The sequence below is a fragment of the Meriones unguiculatus genome, chromosome 16, assembly GCF_030254825.1.
Source record: "Meriones unguiculatus strain TT.TT164.6M chromosome 16, Bangor_MerUng_6.1, whole genome shotgun sequence".
Classification (NCBI taxonomy): domain Eukaryota; kingdom Metazoa; phylum Chordata; class Mammalia; order Rodentia; family Muridae; genus Meriones; species Meriones unguiculatus.
This window is the reverse complement of record NC_083363.1, coordinates 3338226-3360367: the sequence shown is the minus strand read 5'-3', so window position 1 is coordinate 3360367 and position 22142 is coordinate 3338226. Positions and strand designations below refer to the sequence as shown.

The 22142-nt window shown below is 53.7% G+C and overlaps 1 protein-coding gene across 1 annotated transcript; it reads left to right on the top strand.

Annotated features, from left to right (window-relative positions):
- Window positions 1–1274: 1274 nt before the first annotated feature.
- Window positions 1275–20340, top strand: Mln (motilin). The gene is made up of 4 exons (XM_060369982.1): window positions 1275–1341; window positions 3137–3241; window positions 14693–14808; window positions 19972–20340. Exons 1-4 carry the CDS (start codon window positions 1275–1277, stop codon window positions 20152–20154), a joined length of 471 nt encoding a protein of 156 aa, XP_060225965.1. The 3' UTR covers window positions 20155–20340.
- Window positions 20341–22142: the final 1802 nt, after the last annotated feature.

Sequence of the window (22142 nt, the reverse complement as noted above, 5' to 3'; positions counted from 1 at the left end):
GCCTGTGCCTCCTGAGTGTTGGGATCAAAGGCGTGCACCACCTGGCTCAAATGTGCGTTCTTAAGTGTGTATTTTGACCCTTGAAGAGGGGGAGCCGCAGCCCTGAGTGTCTTTCTCTTGTCTCTGAGGCTCCGCACTCACCCTATCAGCCTCTCCAGCACCGGGGAGGGGTGCTTTCAGGCCAGAACCTCAGGCTTTCCCATGCCCATCACTGGAGCCTGTGTTCAGCGGAGTTGAGCTGACCTTTCCCACCTGAATACAGCTGTGGGAAGGCCTCAGAGCCAGCAGGATTGTGAAAGGGCCGGCTCCCCTCCAGTAGGAGGCATCGGGACCTCCCGTAGACATGCCACAGAATCCCTCCCTGGCCTGATGCCCATCCGTCCTGTGAGACACCGTCTTCTGGTACCCTGCTCGCTATCCTGCCTGCCTCCTCCTCCAGGAAGCCCTCCTGGAGCCACCTTCCCTGAAGGCCCCCAACCTCTGTCCTCTGAACCTGATGCCAGTTGTTTGTCCCCTTGCAAGGTAGCTGTGAGTCCCTGTCACCTGTGTCCCTGGTGTGAGCTGGGGTAAGGCCTACAGCAGAGCACATGGAGGCACCCTCCTGCTGGGACTCCCGCCTGCCTCCATCCTCTCACTTGTTTTGTCTTGAGACAGGGTCTTATAGAGTTGGCTAAGCTGGAACTTGCTGTGTAGACCAGGCCTGACCTTGAACTCACAGAGATCCCCTGCCTCTGAAGGTCTCTGCCTTGAGCGTGTGCCACCACACAGTTTCCAACTCGCCTTTTAAAACCGCAACCTGTTCATCTCACGAGCTCTTATTTAGCACCACCATATGCCAGACGCACAGCTGAGCCTGGGAGGCAAGGTCACCGGCAGGCGGGCACAGTGCCAGGGACACAGCCCCACAGGTGCTGGCGCGGGCGGCCTCTTCGAGCCCTGCACGCAGATGGGTCCCTGCGGTTCCCCAGCGCCCACGAGCACACCAGGCCCCGCTCTGGGTCCCATCCAGCTGTCGGTGGCTCCGTCCTTGGGAAGATGACTTTCCATTTGGAGAAAGCCTCCTGGTTGTGGCACAGAGTGTGGCCAACCAGGACGCAGCAGGCTGGGCAAGTCTCCCATCTGCTCTGGGCCGTGGAGGGAACGGGGAGGCGGTGCCTTGGCCGAGGAAAGCACGGGACAGCAGGGGAGAAAGAGCCTGGACCTTCGCCCAGCTTCCCCGGGTCTGGGAAGACAGGCAAGGGCCTCGCCCTCCTCACGAGCTGTACTGTGCCGGGATGGCCCTCCTTAGTGCCTGCTGTCACTGGGAAACTGTAGGGAGGCGCCTCCAAAGCCCCCAGGATGGTGAGACCCCAAACCTCTTCCGTTACCTTACAGTACATTGAAGTTACTAGGCGGGTCCCTCCCTACAGAGCACTGCAGCGTACATGGTACGTGCTGCAGTGCTCACATCATAGACACTGCAGAGTGCTCACTTCAGCACAACACTGTATGCACACCCACCCAGTGCACAGTACCTTCCGGGCTGGCTCCGTCCGGGTCATTATCTCTTTAATCCTCCTAGCACCCCAGCAAGGCAGCCTGTAACCCCTAGTGTGATGGCTTGAATGTCAATGGCCCCCATAGGCTCCTATGCTTGAACACTTGGTCCCCAATTGGTGGCACAGTTTGGGAAGGATTAGGAGGTGTGGCCTTGTTGGAGAAGGTGTGTCACTGGGGGTGGGCTTTGTGCTTTCAAACCACTCTGCCATTTCCAGTTAGCTGTTTCTCTTTTCTTCATGTTGTGTGGATCAAGCTGTGAGCTCGAAGCTGGTCCTGCCACCCGGCCTTTGCTCGGCCGTCATGGACTCGAACCCTCTGAAACCACAACTCCAATTAAACACTCGCTTTTGTCAGTGCTTGGTCATGGCATTTTATTACAGTAACAGAAAAGTAACTACGACACCCATATTCATGAAAAGGAGCTACAACCAAGCTGAGCCCCAATACTTTTCAGCTGCAATAGCCAGACACGAAAAAATGCTCCTCAAATCATGTTGGGGAGTAGGGCAGCTCGTGGTCCCGAGGGGAAGGGACCGATTTGGCAGACTTTTGTGTTCAAATGCCCAGCTGAACCATGTTAGGTCTGGAATGAGCAGATTTGGTTGGGGTACATGGTTTTTGTGGGTGCCATGGCCACTCTGGCAATTTCCCTTCTGTTCAGCAGGAGGAGAAGGTGGGCTGGGGTACACGGTACTCTGGGCCACAGGCTGCAGCCAAAGGTGCTCTCAGAAAATCGAGTGGCCTTAGCATGAGGTCCCAACCAAGGCGAGAGCCAACTGGCAGAGGGTTGGGGAGAAACAGAGGCTCAGAGCACTCAGACTTGAGCACCAGGATACTCAGGGTAAACCCTAAGGAAAACTACATGGTGATGCATGCCTGTGATCCCAGCACTCAGGGAGGCAGAGGCAGATGGATCTCTGTGACTGCGAGGCCAGCCTGGTCTACAAAGTGAGTCCAAGACAGCCAAGGCTACACAGAGAAACTCTGTCTTAAAAAACCAACCAAACAAAAAACCCTAAGGAAAGCTGGCCTAACCCCAGAACCTATGAGCCAGAAACTTAGCCAACTTGGAGGAAGGGGGTTGGAAGAGAAAGCAATTGGCCTGAAAATGCATTCTATTGGGAGGTGAGGGCAACTGCAGGCAGAGCCTGGGCTGGCTGTCAACCCAGGGGCCATGCTGCCAGAGCCACTGCCATGGATTTCGGAAGTGTGTGAGAATTCCCTGGGGGTCCCCTGAACCACTATGCCAGGGAACCCAGGAAAAACTGAACTTCTCCCAAATGGGGGGGGGGGCGGTGATGAAGGAAACAGTCCCCAGGCTGGGGACACTGGAGGACCTGGCCTACCACAGAGGAGGAAACTGAACTGAATGAAGTCCCGAGGCCCCTAAACGCCCCTGCTCTGTGGATGCAGCTCGTGATTGGAAACTGTTTCCTGGCGGTTGAGTGGCCAGTACGCCTATTCCCTTCCTCGCTACGTGCCCGCACTCGCGCGCACACGCTCACACGAGCTGTCTGCCTTCCAGTCGGCTCTGATTGAGTGTTTACTTACTCGCCTGTCCAAGCAGTCGTGGGATCCCTTTTTCCATATCAAGCAGTTGCTGTCATCGCCACTTCCCGCCTGCTCACATCTCTCCTCTCGGCGCCCTGCAAGCAGGTTTCTGACAAGGACCGTTTCCCCGACAAAGAGGAGGGTGTTGGAGGTGAGGCGGTGGGAGGGGGTCTGTCTTGAAGCAGGAGCCCAGCAATTCTGAGCTCCAAGGCCCCCTTGGAGCTGAAGAGAGGCCGCAGCAGCCCGTCTGGGTGTGGAGAAGCCTCAGGCTTCCTCAGCACCAGAGGTGACGCCATACACACCGCACATTAGATCTGTGTGTCAGTGAGCTCCTAAGACCCAGGCGTTCAGGACGGAGGCTCAAGAGTCCTGGATTGGTAGCCCAGCCGGGGTGGGGATCGCAGCAGCAGATAAACTGGAGATGGTGGAACACACCTAGCACTTTGGTGGTGGAGGCAGGGGGATTAGAAGCTTAAAGTCAAAAGTCACTCTTTGCTAGGTAGGGTTTGAGGGTAGAGTTACAGGAGACCATCTTCTAGTTCTTCTCCTCCTCCTCCTTCTCCTCCTTTCTTCTCTCTCTCTCTCTCCCCTCCACTTCTGGAGACTCCTCGCTGATGCTAGCCCTGTGCCTCGAGCCACACCTTTGTGCTGATTGTCACAGGCTGCCCCAGCTGTTTAGCTTCCTGGGCACCTTGCCTGCTGGCTTCCTGTCAGTCTTGCCCATGGAGGCTGCTGCCTGGAGACAGGTGGGAGGGAGCAGAAACGCCATGGTGCTCTCCTCCATGGTTTGGGGCGTCTGCCAGCAGCTGCTTATCCCAGCATTAACTGGCTTCCGTGGCTTTCCCTTCCCTGCAGCCCAGCTTCTCAATATTTCCTCTGTTCTACCATCCAAGCCAAACAGATCCCATCACTCCCACCCTTCCCCAACCCCCGGTAAATTCTGGTCATCTCCTGCCCCCTGTTTCAGCTCTTTGAGCCTCCTAATTCCTTCAGTGAGCACCCGGAAGAACTCAGGTTCCAGATGGGTGTCATGGCTCATTCCCATAATCCCAGCATTCGGGAAATAGAAACAGGAACATCAAGAGTTCAAGCCCATCCTTGCCTGCATAGAAAGTTCAAGGCCAGCCTGAACTACCTGAGATCCTGTCTCAAACAATAGGCTGAGTGTGGTGACACACACCTTTAGTCACAGCACTTGGAAGCAGAGACAGGCAATTCTCTATGAGTTCAATGCCAGGCTGGTCTACACAGCAAGTTCCAGGACAGCCAGAGCAACAGAGGGAGGTCCTGTCTCAAAGCAAACAAAATGAAATCCCCCCAAAGCAAAACCCCCTCAGGTCCCCTGTGGGCCCTGTGTGACCTTCAGCACCTCACACTTAGCACCCACGGAAGTGCCCTGCTGCTTCCTGGTACCTGAAACCTTGGTTTCTCCCCTCCCTCGTCTCTCAGCTGGTTACTCAGCTGATGTCCTTTGTTGATACCATCAAAACTGATAAAGATTAGAACTGAGCAGCAAAGGTCTCCTGAAAACCTTGACCACCTCCCCAAAAAGGGCTTATTTCATTGAAAATGTCTCTGTTTATAATTTCCCGCAACACCTGGCATAATTCATGGCTTAAAACAGAAGGGGGAAATGTAGTGACAATTTTGGAATTTTAGTTTCTTTTAAAACACAGAAATATCATGCGTTTTCATTTTAATCCCAAGTGTGAAGATACGGGGCTGCTTGAGACTGTCTGCAGCAGCTGACTATGATTTGCTTCATGCTCTAGCAGAGGCGTGGCTTTTGCCAGCTGAGGACAGTTTCTGCCATTGTGCTTGGAATTCTGGGAACTTTTCAGAGGGTACATAAATTCTAGGGCTGCAAGAGGCAGGGTTGGTGGTTGGTGGTCACTTAGGTGTTTGTTTGTGGTGTGTTAGTAGCCATGGTCGATGGTTGAAGGGAAGAAAGCAGATTCAGGGACTTTCCTAATTCCTCTCCCACCTCTACCCTTGTTTCTCTCCTATCTGGTGAAAGGGGGCGAAGCTGGGGATGAAGGATGGAAAGAAGAACCCACTGTAGCAAAGCCCAGCTACAGTCCTCGCCCCCCACAGTCTGCTTTCCTCTCACGGTGCCCAGAGTGGCCTCAAGACAACACTCAGGTCCTGTCCCCGCCCAGCACCCACAGCCACAGCACCCACCGGCCGTGCAGTCTCCCCGCCCAGGACCTGTGAGCCAGCATCCGCGTGCTCAAGGTGAGGGTTGTGAGCGCTCTGCTGAGAGGCTGGGTCCTGGGGTCGGGAGGGGGCTTAGATGTGGACAACAGATGAGAAGCTGCTTCTGATAGGAACAGCCTGGACAGAATGCACCGGGGAGCCCCATCATTGCCCTGAGGCAGCCTGAGTCTCTCTGTCTTTAGCAACTGACACTCAGACTTCAGGGAGCCAAGTCGTGTGGCCAGATGTGGTGGGGCTGAAACCCTGCAGTCTCCTGATGGGGAAGGGCCCCATGGCCAGGGCTACCAGAGTCCTCAAGCTCATGCTGATTTTTCCACTGGAGGGGTGTGGCAGACCCCACAGCTGCTGGGGTCTATGCCCTAACCCTGGGACTATGGGGGTGAGCATAGGTGTGGCCCTGTGCTGTCAAGGCAGTTCAGGGAGAAGCCCCTGGCATCACTGTCCTTTCCAGGGGAATCTGCAAAGGAACATTTTTCAGAGGCTTTGCTTGCCCTCTGGGAGCAGAAATCCTGTCCCTCCCTGTCCTGGCTTCCCTTCCCCCTCCCCACTTCCACACCTCTCTCACCACCCACAGCAGCAAAGACTCAGCATGAGCCTCAGAAGACAGGTGCCTGTCTTTGGCTCTTTTCTTTTAAGAAGAAAAACAATGAAGAAGAAAAAACCAGGAAATCAAGGAGGGAGGGGAAGCGGAGCCTGTGTTCTGAGGAAACATCATATCAGCGAAATGAACTCCTCCCACCCAGAGGAAAGCAGAAAGGCCACAGAGCTGGCTCACCCCCTCTGGGACAGTGAGAGTGCTAATGTCTTGACCTTCTGGGCCCCCAGTTCCCTCCCTGGGGCTCCCCTTTTCCTTTGCCCTAGCTCCAGATCACAAGACTCCACCCCACCACCCTGTGGGTGGAGGCTTCCTAAAGGCGGCCTCAGGTAGTTTGGCAAAGCTCCAATGTTCTCCCCTTGATCTCAAGAAGCAGTGTTTAGGGGCTGGCTCTCTTGTCCCCTCCCTCAAGGAGGTTGGATTGCATTCCTGCCCTCCTCACTGACCTTGGATCAGCTGGACACCAAGGGTTTTAAGTATCTTAGGTTCGACTGCATGGGAAGTGGGATAAATCCACAATTGGGGTCTTCAAAGAAAGTCTCATGGGGCACAGTAACTCAAGGCAAGGCTATGAGGTAAGCCTGAGGGGGCCACAAAGAACGTGTGGAGGCTGAACACGGGGCGCAGGTAACCCCAGCACCGGACAGGTGCAGGGGAAGGGCCAGAAATCCAAGGCCAGCCCGATCTACATATGACTAAACAGATAAGATCACCAGACCCAGGTTCAATTCTCAGCACACAGGGCAGCACACAACTGCCTCTAACTCCAGTTCCAGGGATCCAGTTCCCTTTTCTAGGCTCTGAGGGCACCAGGCATGCATACACTGTATAGCTATACATACAGGCGACACGCCCAAGCATCTAAGAACAAAATTATGTATGGTTGTGAGCCTAGCCTTTAATGGCTGAGTCATCTCTCCATCCCAAGAATAAGATGATTAAAAAAAAAAAAAAAAAGGTGGCAGCAGGTTTTTCTTAATCCTAAGGGTTCTGTGACCCTGAGAGCTGGGGGCAGTTAGAACCCCCTCCCATTCCCTGTCCCACCTTGTAGCTACCTCCATAGGTTTTTGTCCATTCCATGCAGTTAAAATAGTTTTAAATTATGTGTAGGTGTGTGTGTGTGTCCATTCATCCATCTGTCTGTCTGTGTCCTCACCTGGGGAGGCCATGACATTAGATCCCCTGGAACTGGAATGATAAACATTAGTGAGCCACCATGTGAGAGGTAGGAATCAAACCCAGGTCCTGTGGAAGAGCAGCCAATGCTCTTAACTGCCAAGCCATCTCTTCAGCCCTTAGTGTGCCTGGCTAAGCCCACCCAGCCTATCTCATCTCATAATGAGCTGTGTTCTCACTGAGCACAGCATCTATCGATGGATCCCAGGCCTGTTCCAAGCAGACTTGCCCCCCTCTGCAGCTGGAGACTTCCAGAACGCAGAGCCTCAGCCTCGGCACAGCACGGGTGGCCAGGCTGCCGCCATGAGCTCTGACAAATTGGCCCAGTGTGGCTCTGACACACTAGCGGCTGAGGGGAGGAGGGCTAGGATCATCATCTTGGGGGTTTCCTCCCCTGACAGCTAAGGAGCAGGTCCACCCACAGCAGGACCGCTTCAGCAGAGCCGGCCCACGCTCTTCCTCCATCTTTCCGGTTCTCTCCTCTTCTTGAGTACCCTTGAACGAGAGGCAATTATTCCAGAGACTCTGCAGGGGATGTTTTCCTGCCCTGAGGAAAAAGGGAAACATGTCCAAATCTATTTGTTTAAATTATTCAGCCCTCGGAGCACCAAAATGCATGACAAGAGCACCAAGGTTTGCCAGAGCTCAAAACGTCAGCACCAAGGACAGCTCACCGGGCCAGGGCTGCAGGAAGACAGCTCTCTCTCTCTCTCACTCTCCCACCCCTCTCTCTCTCCAGCTTGAAGAGACATTGGATAAGGAATGTCACTGCCCAGCCTAGTTGTCTGGTAATCATTCTCAGTGCCCTGCATGGAAAGGCAATTAAAGCAAGAATTAAAAAGCCATCACATCATTTAAAATCCAATAACACGGCTGGCCTGAAATGTGTCCTCAGTCCCTGGGGTGGGTGGAGGTAGGCCTTGGGGAGGTGGAGAGGGCAGAGGCTGAGACAAGGAGGGAAGAACGGGTCTGAAAGGGAAACCAAGGTGGCTCGGAGGAAGAAGGCTGAGACTCCAGGCCTACCCGCCTGGCTCTTTGTTATCCAGCCCGTGACCCCGCCTTGGCAGGGTTCTCTCTGAGTCCTAGCACAGTACTATCATTTACTTTTCATACATTGGCCAGAGCAAGGGGGCTGGGCAGTGTCCCCTCAGCAATGTGCTTGTGCAGACACCTCAGGGCCTAGCACAGAGCTGACTGGGGCGAGGGCAGTGGGTGATTAGGAGGTCTAAATTACTCAGCTGGCTTTCCTGACAGCAGAGGCAATCCACCCCCTCAACTAAACGTGGCTACGCTGCCAGCCCCATCAGCAGCAGCCCCACAGCCCGGTAGGACTGTCTCCAAACATGACAGGGAAAGAAAAGAGAAACCCCTCATGATTCCTGCACAAAGCCAGTCTGGCCATTTCTGCCTCTGGTTGGCTGGGTCTAGAGAATCCACAAACACTCCTTACAGTCTAAACTCTGAAGCTGCTTTTCACTCCCAAGAGAGCCAAGAAAATTCCTAATCTGCTCGGATGACGTTAACCCTTCTCACATCACGGAAGCCTCCTGCAGTAATCTTCCCGTCACCAGCTGCTTGCCTTGATGTGGCTCAGCAGCGAGAGGAGAGACTCTTCCCTTTCATTCCGCCCTCCTTAGTAAGAAGCTAAAGCAGGGGATTCGGGTTTGATGGGAGCTGTTCTCACAACCTGCGCCTCCAGTCCCTCAGTGGGGCTTACACGTGTCTATTTAAAACAAATCTCCCTTTCCCTCTCCTTTTCACAAAGACAGCTGTGAGCGTGTGAAGGGAGCCTTTCTTTGCAGTGGAATTCGGTCCTGACAGCCCAACTTTCATGAGCCGAGGCCCCGCGTGAATAGTGCTTAAATGGAGGAGCCGTGTGATGGAGCTGCCGGAGAGCTGAGGTGAGCTCTCAGCCCCGCAGAACTTCCGCCCGCAGTTTCTCCTTTGTTTGCCCTTTCAGGAAAAACCTTATTCCACGAAGTGCAGAAGGGGAGAGAAGGCATGGACGCGGCTGGGGAGGAAGAGCCGCTGCAAAGTGCTGTCTGCAGGGTGCCGCAGCTCTTCCAGCTTCAGGCCCACAAAAGAGGCCCATGGCCGTCTAAAGGTGCCCCCAGTCCTGCCTGTGCCTGCCGGCACTGCGGGGCAGACACAGGGTCAGGCCTCTGGTTCCACCGGCGGATGTCTAGGACCTGTTTAGTGCAAGCGTCAGCCGGATGTGACACTTGGCTGCTACCGCAGCTGCGTGTGGTGACATGGGGATCCAGTCCCATGGCTGACTGACCAGGGGCTGGGCCCTGAGCTCTCCAGGCACCTGGGGCTATGAGTGCCCCTCCCCAACACACACACGCCTCAGCATGTGATCCGACCAGCAAACTCCTGTGCAGGCTGATCTACCCCCGAACCCTCCCCCGACCCTGTGCAGCCACCCAGCCCCAATCCACAGGAGTGGGATTTCCTCCCTGTGACAGCCTTCAGCTGCAGGGCTGCACGAGGCCAGCTGTTCCTATCATAGCTGCTGCTAGTGCCCCAATCCAGACGCCATCAGTCCAGCAGATGCGGGAAAGGGAAAGACTGGGGTTCGCTGATGTGATAAAGGAGCAGTTTGGACAGGCTGGCACGTCTGTGCCCTGGCTCAGGTTGACATTTGAGGCAGCGCTGGCTCCCGGCATTGCAGCATATAAAACCTCTACCAAGACTGTCTCTTCCCCAAACATGAAAGCGCAAACTTTCTCACACTGTGGACTTCCTTAATCATTTATGAAAACGTGTCAGCTCTGCTGCCTTCTTGTTCTAGTGCCTGGTGCCCTGGATTAGGGAGGCGGGGAGCTGCCTGGCCAGCAAGTTGAAGAGAAAGGAGAAGGCCAGCCTTTCCTTGAAATTAATGCATCACTTCCAAAGCCACGTGCTGTCTCTTCAAACACATCCATCATCTGTAAAAACCATAAACGCATTTAAAATTCAATCTTAGAAGAGATCAGATACCCCAAACTCCACTCATGTTAAGCGCTGAAAGAACATGCTCCCCTCCACAGATACTCAGCCATGAGGCCAGCTCTGAGTACCTGTACTCTGTCTCTGGAAGCAAAGTCATGTGTCCTCTCCAAAAGTTTTACAGCGGTAGCCTTCCCGATAAACTTCTGTAAATAGGGAACCCAGAAGCAAGCTAGGAACGGGGACATTTCTAGAGGTATTTTAATCACCCAGAGAAGTATCGATCTGGAAGTCAGCGGGGGTGCTGTTGTGACTCTGTGCTGAGCCCCAGGGGGCTGGCACCCATAGTCAATAGTCCAGGAAGCTGAACCGAAGAGGAATGCATTTTTATCAGATTGTTTAGGGGCCAGGCTTCCTGTGCGTGTTTTGTGGACTCCACAGGAAATTGGCGATGCAGAGATGTTAATGCCCGCAGCAGCTGTAACGCTCAAACAAGCCACTCAGCGGATTGGAAATTAGTGCAGGATGGATCCTCTCTTTGTCTGTGTCTCCTTATGTCAGTGTCATGAGGTTCAGGGTGGCTGCAGTTGTGCTCTGCATCAGGTCTCTTGGAAATCATTTGTGGGTTCTGAAAAATAACAAAAACAAAAAAGGAGAAAACCCAAAGCCACAGGTAACCAAAGACCGTGTCGTCTGGGGCACCATTCTCAATGCTCGGCTTGACCTAGATTGGACCCTGTTTGCTCCCAAGTCCAGGTGTCTGCTTCCAGCTCTGCAAGGGATACTGAGGACTCTGAGTGCACAGCCCAGCAGTACCTCTGGGTTCTTGGCCTCTTTTTGGTTTTTGCTTAACACAAGCCTTGCACACCCAATTCTTACCAGCTTTCTGAGAACACCACCTTTCATGAGGGACCTCTCATTTTTCATTTTTATGCCCTCAGCTCAGACACTCCCAGGAATCCTGGGTTATTTTGAGCTCCACCTCCCTCTAGCCACCATCCTCTGCTTCTTTAAGGGAAGCATCAAGAAAACAAGGCCATATTTGAAGTGCCTCTCCTCCCATCAGCTCTCAGGGGTATCTCCTTGCCCTTTCCATCTTCTCCCACGTCCAGTGTCCTGAGGGTCCTGGTGACCTAAGTCCAGCCATTCACTGGGACCGTTTCCAGACCGTAGCTCCAACCCCTTGACCTCTCCCTGTGTTCAGTCTCTGTCCTCCCTGATGCTACGCTCCCCAATTTAGTATCATCTGCAAATTTAATTAACTTGTCTTTGCCGCCTCATTCCAGGCCCTTAATGAAGATGTTCTGGAAGTGTGTGGCAAACAATATTTCCAAGGTCACTAGGTTAAGAGCGTTAAGTAGCTAATACTTCTGCCCATTATGGGGAGAAGGAGGCCATCAAGTGCCCACATGTGGTTTGAGCCATTTCCTTGAGCTCCGTGGCTTCCTTTCACAAGCCTGAGCAGGGTTTTCACAGTCTCTCACCCTGGCCCCGTGCATCCGTGACGGTTCCCTTTTGGAAAATGAAGAGCGTATATTATGCTTTCCTATTTTTGTCCAGTTTTCTAGCAGGAAAAGCAGCCACTAATTGAGCATTTGTGGGGAGAGGTGAGGTACACGGCAAAGACAAAGTAGCCATTATTGGTCTTGTTATCGGCCTTCTCTCTTTCCTAATGCAGGAACCATGACTGGAAAATACCGCAGCAGCCGGCCCGGTGTCCAGGCAGGAGGGCAACTGAGGCCAACCTGGCCTACAGAGATGTCTGAGAAAGGGCAGGAGTGAAGGCCACTCGGTCCAGCAGCTATGTGGCCATCCGTGGACCTCCTCCTCGTCTATACTGCCCCACCCTGCCACAGACTGCAGCTGCTGTGCTCTATCGGTGTGCAGACACCCTGGATTGGCTGGAAGCCAGGACGGCTCCTGAACTGGAGGCGCCAGCTCTTTCCAGTGTTACAGTCTTTCTCCTTCTCCTCTGATCACTGAAGGCAATCCCACCCCAGATCTCTCAAACGGAGACATCGCTGGACCAGACTCCTGATGAGGGACCTCAGCTGGCATTACAAGAGGGTTCTGCATATGCCCAGCTTTTTAATATAGGTTTAAGTCTTCATGCTTACTCCATGCCTTTTTTCTTTCTTTTCTTTGTCTTTTTTTTTTTTCTTTTCTTGAGACGAGGTCTCACTATTTAGCCCTGGCTATCCTGGAGCTCACTCTGTAGACCAGGCTGGCTTCAAACTGACAGAGATCCTCCTGCCTCTGCCTCTGAGTGCTGGGATTAAAGGCGTGTGCCGGTACCACCACCGCCACCACCACCACCATTTAGCCTTCTTTTTTTTAGCAGTGGTCTCAAGTAGCCCAGGTTAACCTCAATCTGCATACATAGCTGAAGCTGGTGTGAGCTTCTGACCCTCCTGCCTCTAGCACTGGGTGTTAGAGTTACAGACCTAGCTACCATGCTGAGCTAGAGAACTGAGTTTCCAGTGGACAGGAGATGGGAGAGGCAGGCGTCACACACAGAAGAGGCAGCTGGGAACTACCCGGAAGCCCTCAGTGTCATGGCCCTACCATGCTTTCCATGAGGCTGAGCAATCCAGACTGCCCACCTGGAGCTCCCATCCTGTGATCAAAGGTTAACCGACTCCGAAGGGAAGATGTATATGAAGACCCAGCAGGCCAGTGACTAGCACAAGACAGCCAGAGCGTATCCTCCAGGCTGTGCAGACCACACTCAGGTGTAAGTAACTATGGTAAACATGGGTGGGCTGGGCAGTGGACAGTCCAGGTGCTAGGGGGAGCTAGCAGGTTCCCTCCTGCCCTTGTGCCATTTGCACACACCCAACTGGGCTTCCGACCTGGTTCATGAGCTGCCTCTCAGAGCCCTAGAAGGGGGCACACCGGCGCCTGAGCGGACAAGAGAAGCAGGGAGCAGTGGGGAGTATTTTTGTCCAGTCCAGAGGCTGTTCAGGTGGTGGTTGGACAGGAACCAGCAGAGCTCAGCAGGGACACAGCTCTGCTTACGGCCTCACCACGGAGGCTTTGCTCTGGACTTAGAAATAATCTGGTCCCAAGGGAGACCCCACAGAGAGTCTCAGTGAGCCAGACAATAGTAGGAGAGGAGGGGCCTGCCCCTGGAAGCTGAGCTGAAGCCCCCCGCAATAGAAGAGGGCAGTCAGCCCTGAGCACACCACTAGACCCCCACTACCCGCTCACTAAAGCACAGACAAATGGAGGTGACATGCAGGCTGCCAGTTGGATCAAGAAAATGAACAGCAATTGGATTTTGCCTTTTTATATTTAAAGTTCTCATCGATTCCTATGGAGTGAATTAAATGTGAACAGCAGACTGAGGAGGCATCTGAGCACCTCTGTGGAGGAAATGGGACACATCAGTCTCAGTGAGGGGGACCATGGCCTGGGGGCTCTGTGCACAAAGGTGCCCTTTGACTGCCTGGGAATTAAATGCAGCTGAGTGGAAACTTGGGCTGTCCACGCTCTCTGGTGCTCACAGTCTGAACAAAATGGAAAGAAAGTAGGGAGAGGAAGGACAGAGGGTGAAGGCACAGGAAAAGTGAGGAGGAGGAGGAAGGAGAGAGAGGAAGTAGGTGGTGTGGTGAGGAGACAGGACCTGGAAGAAAGGCAGGGCCAGGGAAGGTTCTCTCTGAAGGCGGAGCTGGATGCGGAGAAGCCTAGAGACCATCTTCTGCCGCAGAACCCATGCCAAGCATTGGATAGGAGCCTTTGCAATCCAGGGCCATGGGGGCTGCCTCCTTCCCCTCCCCACCCAGAAGTGTCACCCCTGAGCTTAGTAGTCCCTGAGGCAAGAAGCTGTCATCCTGACTACATCAGGTGGCCTGCACCTGACCCCCATTCTTCCTCCATAGACAGAGATGCTGGGCCCTGGGATGTGGGGAAACACCAGGCCTCAGAAGACCAGGGCTCCAGCTGCCTCTTTCTGCATGAGCCACCAGAGGCTGGCGCCCAGTCTGGCTCTGCCACCTGCCCAGGACCACTCGGGCCCTCTTTCTTAAGTCAGCTCCACACTCTCCATGCCCACCTCTCCCCGGCGTGACGAGTGCTGAGGGCCACTCCTGCCAAGGCATAGAACCTGCCTTCCTGCCTGCCATGCTATCACCTAATGTGAGTGGCGGCCTGCTAACACCGTCTCTGCTCGGGGTTGGCAACAGTGGGCAGCATGGCCATCAGGGTGCAGAGAGCCTGTCCTGAGCTGGTGCTCACCCCAGGGGGGAGCACCCCACTGCAGCCTTGGGTGATGAAGTTTTCTATCTGTCTTCTTCCCTGAGTGGGTTAATGGTCCCAGAGCTACCTTTCCATCATTCTGAAGAAGGGGCAGGGCTCTCTGGGCTCTGGTAATTTACGAGTTCTTTTTCTGAACAGTGAGGCTCCTCCTGCCCCATTAGGGGACCATCTGAGCTCACCAAACAAAGAGTACCCAGTGGAATGAGCAGGCGGGGCAGCCTTCCCCAGATCTTTATCAGGGGCCACCACTCTAGTGCGGGAGCTCAGCGCTCATTAGTGAATCCAGATGCTGGGGCCAGCCCACAGAAGCCAAGTGCTGGCTCAGAACCACACCGGTAGAAGCCGGGCTTGTACCAGAGTCCTTCAGCACAGGAGTCCATCACTGTGCCGTAACCTTCTGTCAGAGTTCCCCTCCCAAAATTCCAGGATGGCATCCCGCAAGGCTGATCATCTTGCTAGTGGCATATGCAGCTGCCGTGCTGGCCTCCCAGACTGAAGCCTTCATTTCCATCTTCACCCACAGTGAACTCCAGAGAATACAGGTGGGACACATAGACACGCAGGCATGCACGCATGTGCGTGGGCCATCCCCAAGCAACTTGGATGTCTCTGAGGCCCAGGCATGCTTGGTAAGCCCCTAGCTGCAGTTCCAGGAACGAGCTGTACCCAGACAGCAGCAGTCCCTCCGTCCCCTTCAGCGTCTCTCAGAGCTCTGTGGCTCCAGGGGTGGGAGCTGTGCCCTCACATTCCTTCGGAGGGAGACATTTTTCACAGGCTCCTCTGTGGAACCAGGGAGCACCCTGTGCCCATGCCCGCAGCTAGGTTCCGGGAGCAGGCGGCCCACACACGTGGATGAAAAACCGGCTAACATTTTTAGACGAGAGAACTGTACTGAGTGAGGCATTCCGACTCATCCCAGCACTCAGGTAGCAGAGACAGGAGGACCAGGAGTTCAAGAACAACCTCAGCTACGTACTGAGTTTGAGACCCGACCAGCTGAGATCCTGTCTCAAGAACGCCCTCCCCACAGCGAGGTGATGCCACAAGAGATTTCTACTCCGGACGACCATGGGGCTGACCTAAGCACTGAAGTTCAGCGGTAGAATTCCTGGGCTGCCATGGAAGGTGGAGCCTGGACCCTGGGGAGAAGAGAGGAGAGGGATACTGGGAGTCCGTAGCCATTGTGAGCACAACCTTCCTCCCCTGGCGAGTCCAGGATAAAACAAGGCCCAACAGAACTCTGTTGGCTGTGGGTAAGGAAAAATGGGGCTGCTGGTCTGGCTCCTGCTACCTTTGACTTCATGCTTCAGGGGAGTCTGAGAAGTTGTCTGGGGAAAGCTTGTCCCTGCCAGGACAGGCCACGCTAATCCAGACCACTCTGGGGCGGGCAGTGGCTAAAGATCATTCGACTGTTCTAGTGTCTGCGGGGACAGTCCCAAGCATCAGAGATGCCAACAGGTTTATCTGACGGAGGGCACACATGTTGCAGGCCGAGCGGGCTAAATTGAAGCAGTGTGACTGACTCCTAGGAGCACCAGCTCCCTACTGCAACCCCCAAACCGGCTGTATGAATGTGCGCAGTGGTTTTCCTTGTAATTGCTGGAAGCCGAGATTTTTATGAAGAAACTGCCTATTCCTTTGCCCATAACTCATCTCCCTGCCTCGCCTCTTATAAATCACTTCCCAGGGACTGGGAGTTCCTGGCCACCCCATGACGCCCTCTCGGGCGAGGCTGTCTGCTACCTTCTTTATGGGCTCTCTCCTAAGAAAGACACATTTGCACATTTAAATATACATGAAGGGCAGTCATTGCTCTCCGCGGTTTAAGTTAATTAACGGTAACTGTCTGGGTGCTTTTTTTTTTTTTTTTAAAGCACCAAGGAATGATGTCTTAGAAGTGGCTTGCTGGTGGACAACCCCAAGCCAGTCCTCAAGCACTGGGCATCTGAGAGGCATCATGCAGGAGACACCAGAGCTGACGGCCGTCTTGGAGTTAGGGAGTGTGGGCCTGGTGGTGGGAGATGGGAGAGAGTGGTTGAGGAAGGCACTTGTAACCACGTGATTTCCTGCTGTAGGAATGAGAGAAAAGCAAGGAATAGAATCCAGTGGCCCTCCAGCAGGAAACCAAGGAGGCAGGACTTATGGACCCCCAGGAGCCCACACTGGAAGAAAAAACCCAAATCATCAAGGTGAGCAGACAGTGGGGACCATAGAAGGACATGGGGTGTGATTCTCTGACCTGGCAAGGACAGCCAGAGGTAGAATGTTCTGGGCCACAGTTGGTGACCAGGCCATCTAGGCATGAGTTCTGTCATAGGACAGAAAAATGGACACAGCAATGAGACAAAATCATGCAGCCATCTGAGAATGGAGGAGTACATTGAAAACTTCGGAGTTTTGGTTTCTTTAAAATCACACAGAAATATTATAAAAATGTGATTTTGTTTTAATCCCAGGTGTGGGGCTAGGGGCTGCTCTGGACTGTCCACAGCAGCTGACTATGATTTGACTGGTGCTCTAGCAGAGGCATGGTTTTGCCAGCTGCAGATAGTTCCTACTGTAAGACCTGGGGTCTCACAGCTCAGGAGTTTAAGATCGTGCCCTTCCCAGAACCCCCCACAGACCACTCGACTCGTTGCAAAAGCAAGAGGTTTATTAACCATTGCACAATGGGGTCACCCCTGCTGGTCAGCAAAGAGTGGCCCTGGGAGACAAAGACCTTAGGTTTTTAAAAGAAAAATTTCGGGAAATTTGAAGTTGCTGTTTTGGCAATTTAGGATTGGATGAGGAAGCTATAAAGTAAGATAATTGGTTAGTCTTAGGTGCTCAAGCTTGGCCAGTCCTGCCAAGTGTGGATGCAGCTGCAATTGAAGGTGGGGGTGGTTAGCTCATCCTTGAAGATTGGGGCTGCAGACTTTTGGCTGGAGGTCAGGAGCTACTCAAAAGAAAGATTGAGGCCGTCTGGGTTCGTTGCTAAGAAACACTATCTTGAAGACAAGGGTCTGGTCCTTCCTTTTGCTCAGTGAAGGTCATTGCTTGCTTGCAATTCTTATATCTGTCCTCACAGATAGGGTCACATTCCTCCGTTCTCTGGAAAGGTACTAAGAGGCTTTAGCTTAACCTGGACCTAAAACTCAAAACTATAGGCTTTAGAAGACATACAGGTTACAAAGTTAGTCTAACCCTTTCACTACGACTGTGTGATGTTTGGAATTCTAGGATATTTTCAGAAGGTACATAAATACTAGGGCCCTGAGAGGTGGGGTTGGTGGCTGGTTGTTCAGGGAGCTTGGTTGTGGTTTGTTAGTAGCCATGGTCAAAAAAGAAACAAAAGGAAAGAAATTAGATTCCTTTGTTTCTCTCCTATCTAGTGATAGGGGTGAAATGAGTGGACGGGGTTGGGGGCAAAGGGTGGGAAGAAGAGACCACAAAGTAAGGAAGGCCAGCTGCTTTGCTGGAGAGAGACTGAACACTCAAGGCACGGCTTGTGCAGGGACGCTAGGAATGCTTCTTGGAGGAGGTGTCTGCTTCCAAATGGAGAGCATGAGCCCCCGTGTGGGGCTGCAGCTGAGGAGGCAGGGGAGGGTGTCCTCAGGAAGGAGCTGCCTGAGATGACTGTCCATCCATCCTGGGAAAGAACAGAGGAGGGCCTGCAGACCCAGGCCTGGTCCCTTCACACTGGGAACTGCTGGCTGCAGGCGACTCCTTCCTTCAGGAGCTGGATGGGAGAGCCTGAAGGGAAAGAGTGAAGGAAATAGACAGCGGCCCTCCCCCTTGCAGGAGAGCAGAGGACTGGAGGAACAGCCTCACTTGGCAAATAACCAAGCGATACAGTGTGGCATACAGCAACAGTCAGTTTTCAGGAACACCAAGCCAGGAAGGCCAATGAGGTGGGTTCATCAAAGAGCAGGGGGCTGGGCAGGGGGCCAGCCTCCTGAGTAGGTTTTTATTAAATACAAGACCCAAAGAGAAGCTCCAGGAGGTCTCAGGGGAAAGACATCCAGGCAAAGAAAACATCAGTAATGCAAAGGTCCTGGGGCAGAGCGTGGTACATCAGAAATAAGGAAAGGCCAGAGCGGAGGGAGGTGGGCAAAGTGGGATCAGGGCAGCATGATTGGGACTTGGGGATCACTTTGCTAAAGCCCTTGAGTAACAGAGAAACGTGGTCTGATTTACATTTTAAAGGGCTGCCCAACTGTTGTATTTGAGAATGGGCAGAAATAGGGAGGCCATGGGAGCCTGTGGGATTGGGCCAGGGGTTGGGGAATGACAACGAGAGGAAAAGTGGAAGTTGGGGAGGAGCCCCGGATGGTTTGAGAGATAGAAACCCACAGGATTTTATGGGAAGTTGTGATACAGGATGTGAAGAAAGCAACTCATAAATGGATGGAGGAGCAGAGGGGCTGGCATCTCAGGTCATAGCTTGAGCAGCTAGCAGGGCTCCAGCTGGGGCAGAGGAAGAACAAGGTGCCAGGCTGGGCATCTGTCTTAGTTAGGGTTACTCTGGCTTCAAGGAAACACCATGACCAAGCAACTTGGGAGAGAAGAACTTATCCAGCTATGCTTCCACGTAGAGTTCATAATCAAAGAAAGTCAGGACAGGAACTCAGGCAGGGCAGGAACCTGGAGGCAGGAGCTGAGGCAGAGGCCTTGGAGGGGTGCAGCTTACTGGCGTGCTCCCCATGGCTTGTTCTTGTAGAACCCAGGACCACCAGCCCAGGGATGGCTCCACCCACAGTGGGCTGGGCCCTCTCCATTAATTACTACTTAAGAAAATGCCCTACAAGCTTGCCTATAGCCCAACCTTATGGAGTTATTTTCTTAACTGAGGTTCCTTTCTCTCTGATAACTCTTAAAATTTCCCAGTGCAGCTTCTGAGCTGCAAGGAGCCATTGGCATCCAGTTAGAGATGGCGCCTAATCAGGAAGAACAGTGAGTCTTAGGAAAGAGATGGGGCAAAGATGAGAATGTGGCTGTCACCGGAAGAAATGTTTGAAATCAGGACTAAAACCGGGCCTGGTGGTGCAGGCCTTTAACCTCCGCACTCAGGGAGGCAGAGGCAGGACCAGGAGAGCCCAGGGGGACCGCAACTGGAGAATCTCACACAAAGGATGGTGTGGCGTCCAGGGAGAAGGGGGCCTTGCGGAAATCACACTGGAGTTGCAGTAGCGGGAAGCCCAGCTTCCGGCTCTCTCTGCTCACTCAGGGAGCCTCACACTCAGCATGGGACCCTCCTCCTGGGACTCTACAAGAGTGAGCTGAAAGCGAGTTGTACCCTTGGTGCCCAGGGGACAGGAGGACAAGAGTGCACCCTTCCCAGGGATACTTGGGGACACACCACATCTCCCCAGGGGTCATGTGTGGCTGGAGGTCCTACAGGGGTCAGGTCAGCCTCCTCCATTTACACTGGCGCCTCTGAGGCCTTCCACCCGCAAAGTGCAAGCACTAGTTTTCCCTTCCTGGAGCCACTCGGACAAGCCTGGTACTCAGTGAGGTTTCAGCGTTAGCTCTGCTCTTATGGCAATTCTGTTCCCCAGGAAAATTCAGCTGCAAAGTGGAGAGGGCCCAGAGGTCCCCTCTGGAGTCCCAAGGAGTTGGGGTGGAGCAGGGTGCTGCGCTATTGCAGGTCCCTCCTGCCACCTGTAGGGCGCCTGGGGGTTAGCACCCCTCCGCCTCACCCCGCTGGCTAACTGCTTATTTCACAGCTGACTGCTCCAGCACAAATTGGAGCAAGAATGACCTCCAGGCATCTGGAAAAGTACCAGGCCGCCCGGGAAGGGCTGCTGAGGGAGGCCCTGCCGCTCGATCCCCTGGGTAAGCACAGGAGGGTGGTATCTCTGTGGCTTGGGCCAGGCGGCCCTCCACCCACCCTGGCATTAAGATTTTAGGAGGCCCAGGGCAGGGTTTGCAGGCTGCCGCTTCCTTTCCACCTTGAGAGCAAGCTGCCTCCTCCCGGTGCGGGGGCGGAAAGGGAGGCGGGGCGGGGGGGGGGGCAGCTGCTCTGCTGCACGCTGGTGGCCGCCTTGTCCCAAACCCCCAGTTGGGTCCCTTCCAGGTTCCCCGTGAGCCACCAGAGCTGCCCTGCCCTGGGTTATTTTCATTCCCTCCCAAAGACTCCAAGAAGGAAATCAGGAAGACTGTTTTCCCCTGCTTGGATTTTTTTTCCTATTCATCTTGCAAATCGAAATCTTGCATCCTTTTGGCCTCGCCTAGTTCAAGGTCTGCTCCAGTTAGCTGTGCAAAGTGAGATCTTGTCTGACAAACAGCCACTAATTACTTCTCCTGGTGCCTGGGAGGAGGTGTTGGAGATTCGAAAAGCTCAGAGGTTAAATGACTTGCCTCGGGCTACAGAGAACTTCCAGGCACTGCCAGAGCCTCCCACCTCGCAGCCCTCCTCCCTGGACCTGAGGGCCCAGAGAGAAGGCCCTTCATAAGTGGGCACGTGTTCTTCCCCCCCAACAGAGAGCTGGTGGGGACCAACAGATGCCCTGCCCATTCCAGCCAGGGCCAGGAGCCTGTGTCCACCCTGGAGTGGGAAACACACCCCTCCCTCTCCAACAAATAAAGCTTCCTCCCATGAGCTGCCTCTTTTATTTAATGGCCTAATTTCCAAAGGGCAAACTGGGGCTGTAGGGGAAAGGGCGGGGGTAGGAGCAGTTAACGCTCAGAGAGGGCTGTATGCAAAATGGGTGCCTTTGGCTATGGAGAAGTTCAAGTGTTAGTGCAGATGGGAAGATGTGCTGTCACCCCGCCCCCAGTGCTAGAGGGAAACTGAGGTCCAGAGAGGTGGCAGCTCTGCCCACACATGATGGGCCATCATTCAGGTTCCCAGAATCCTGGTCTAGTTTCTGTTGGGGATCTTCAGGCCTCTGCACTCACTGCTGCTGAGGAACTTCCCACTGTTAGCATCAATGATGGAGAGCTGAGGCCCAGCCAAGAGCAGAGGACTGTTCTTATTGTCACCGTGCATCCACAGCAAAACTACTTATTTCTGCCACCTAAACAAAACTGGATGGGACATTTCATTCTAACTTAATTTTATATTAACAAGTGTTCATTTATTTTTAAACTGGAACCACATAGGAATCACAGCTGTCGCCAGCATAGGTGACTGGCAGTTGGCCACTGTGCCCCACCGTCATTGCTGACTGCCTACCTGCTCTGGGGAGTGGTTGTTAGTGTAAGAACCCTCCCCTCCCCCACTCTTGTTTGGGATGCTGAATCCCCTGGAGCCTTCTGTGAGAACAGAGCCTGTCCTGCTAGACAATGCGACACAGTCCCCAAATGTACAGCACATGCCTCAGAGCTCTGAGTGTCCGGGGACTGAGGGCAAGCTCTGACCTCCCGATAGAGAGGCCTGCTGTGGCGGCTGCACCCAGACTCTGTCTCATGTACCCCCAGCTCAGGTACTGGTCACCCTCGCACCTGCCACACACTTCCAAAAGCAGGAAAACAAGGTACTCTGGCATTGTTCTAGGGAAGAGACATCATTTCTATGTTTGCCTCACACTCTGCCCTACTGCCCCACAGTGGAGACCACCTTCCTGTCACCAGAAGGGAATTTCTGTCTCCTGGGCATTGGGTGGGGAACTGGTACCTTGAGGGCTGTTTTCCTAAGTTCCTGGGGTTTGGAGAGCAGAGCAGCTCTGGGAAAGGCCCACAACTCCCTGGGTGATTTTGCCACATGCAGTTTTTAGGATTCTTTTATTAGTATTTTTTAAGCTGGGAATTGGTTGGTGGAGCACAGCCCCTGGGGGATGCGCTGCTGCTGTCTCTGCAGAAAAGCAGGGGTTCATTAAGTGGGAGGAGGTGGCCAGTGCGTGCTGACCTCCTGCCATAGTCCCTGAGTGCTCTCAGTAATGAGCCACAGTGGGGA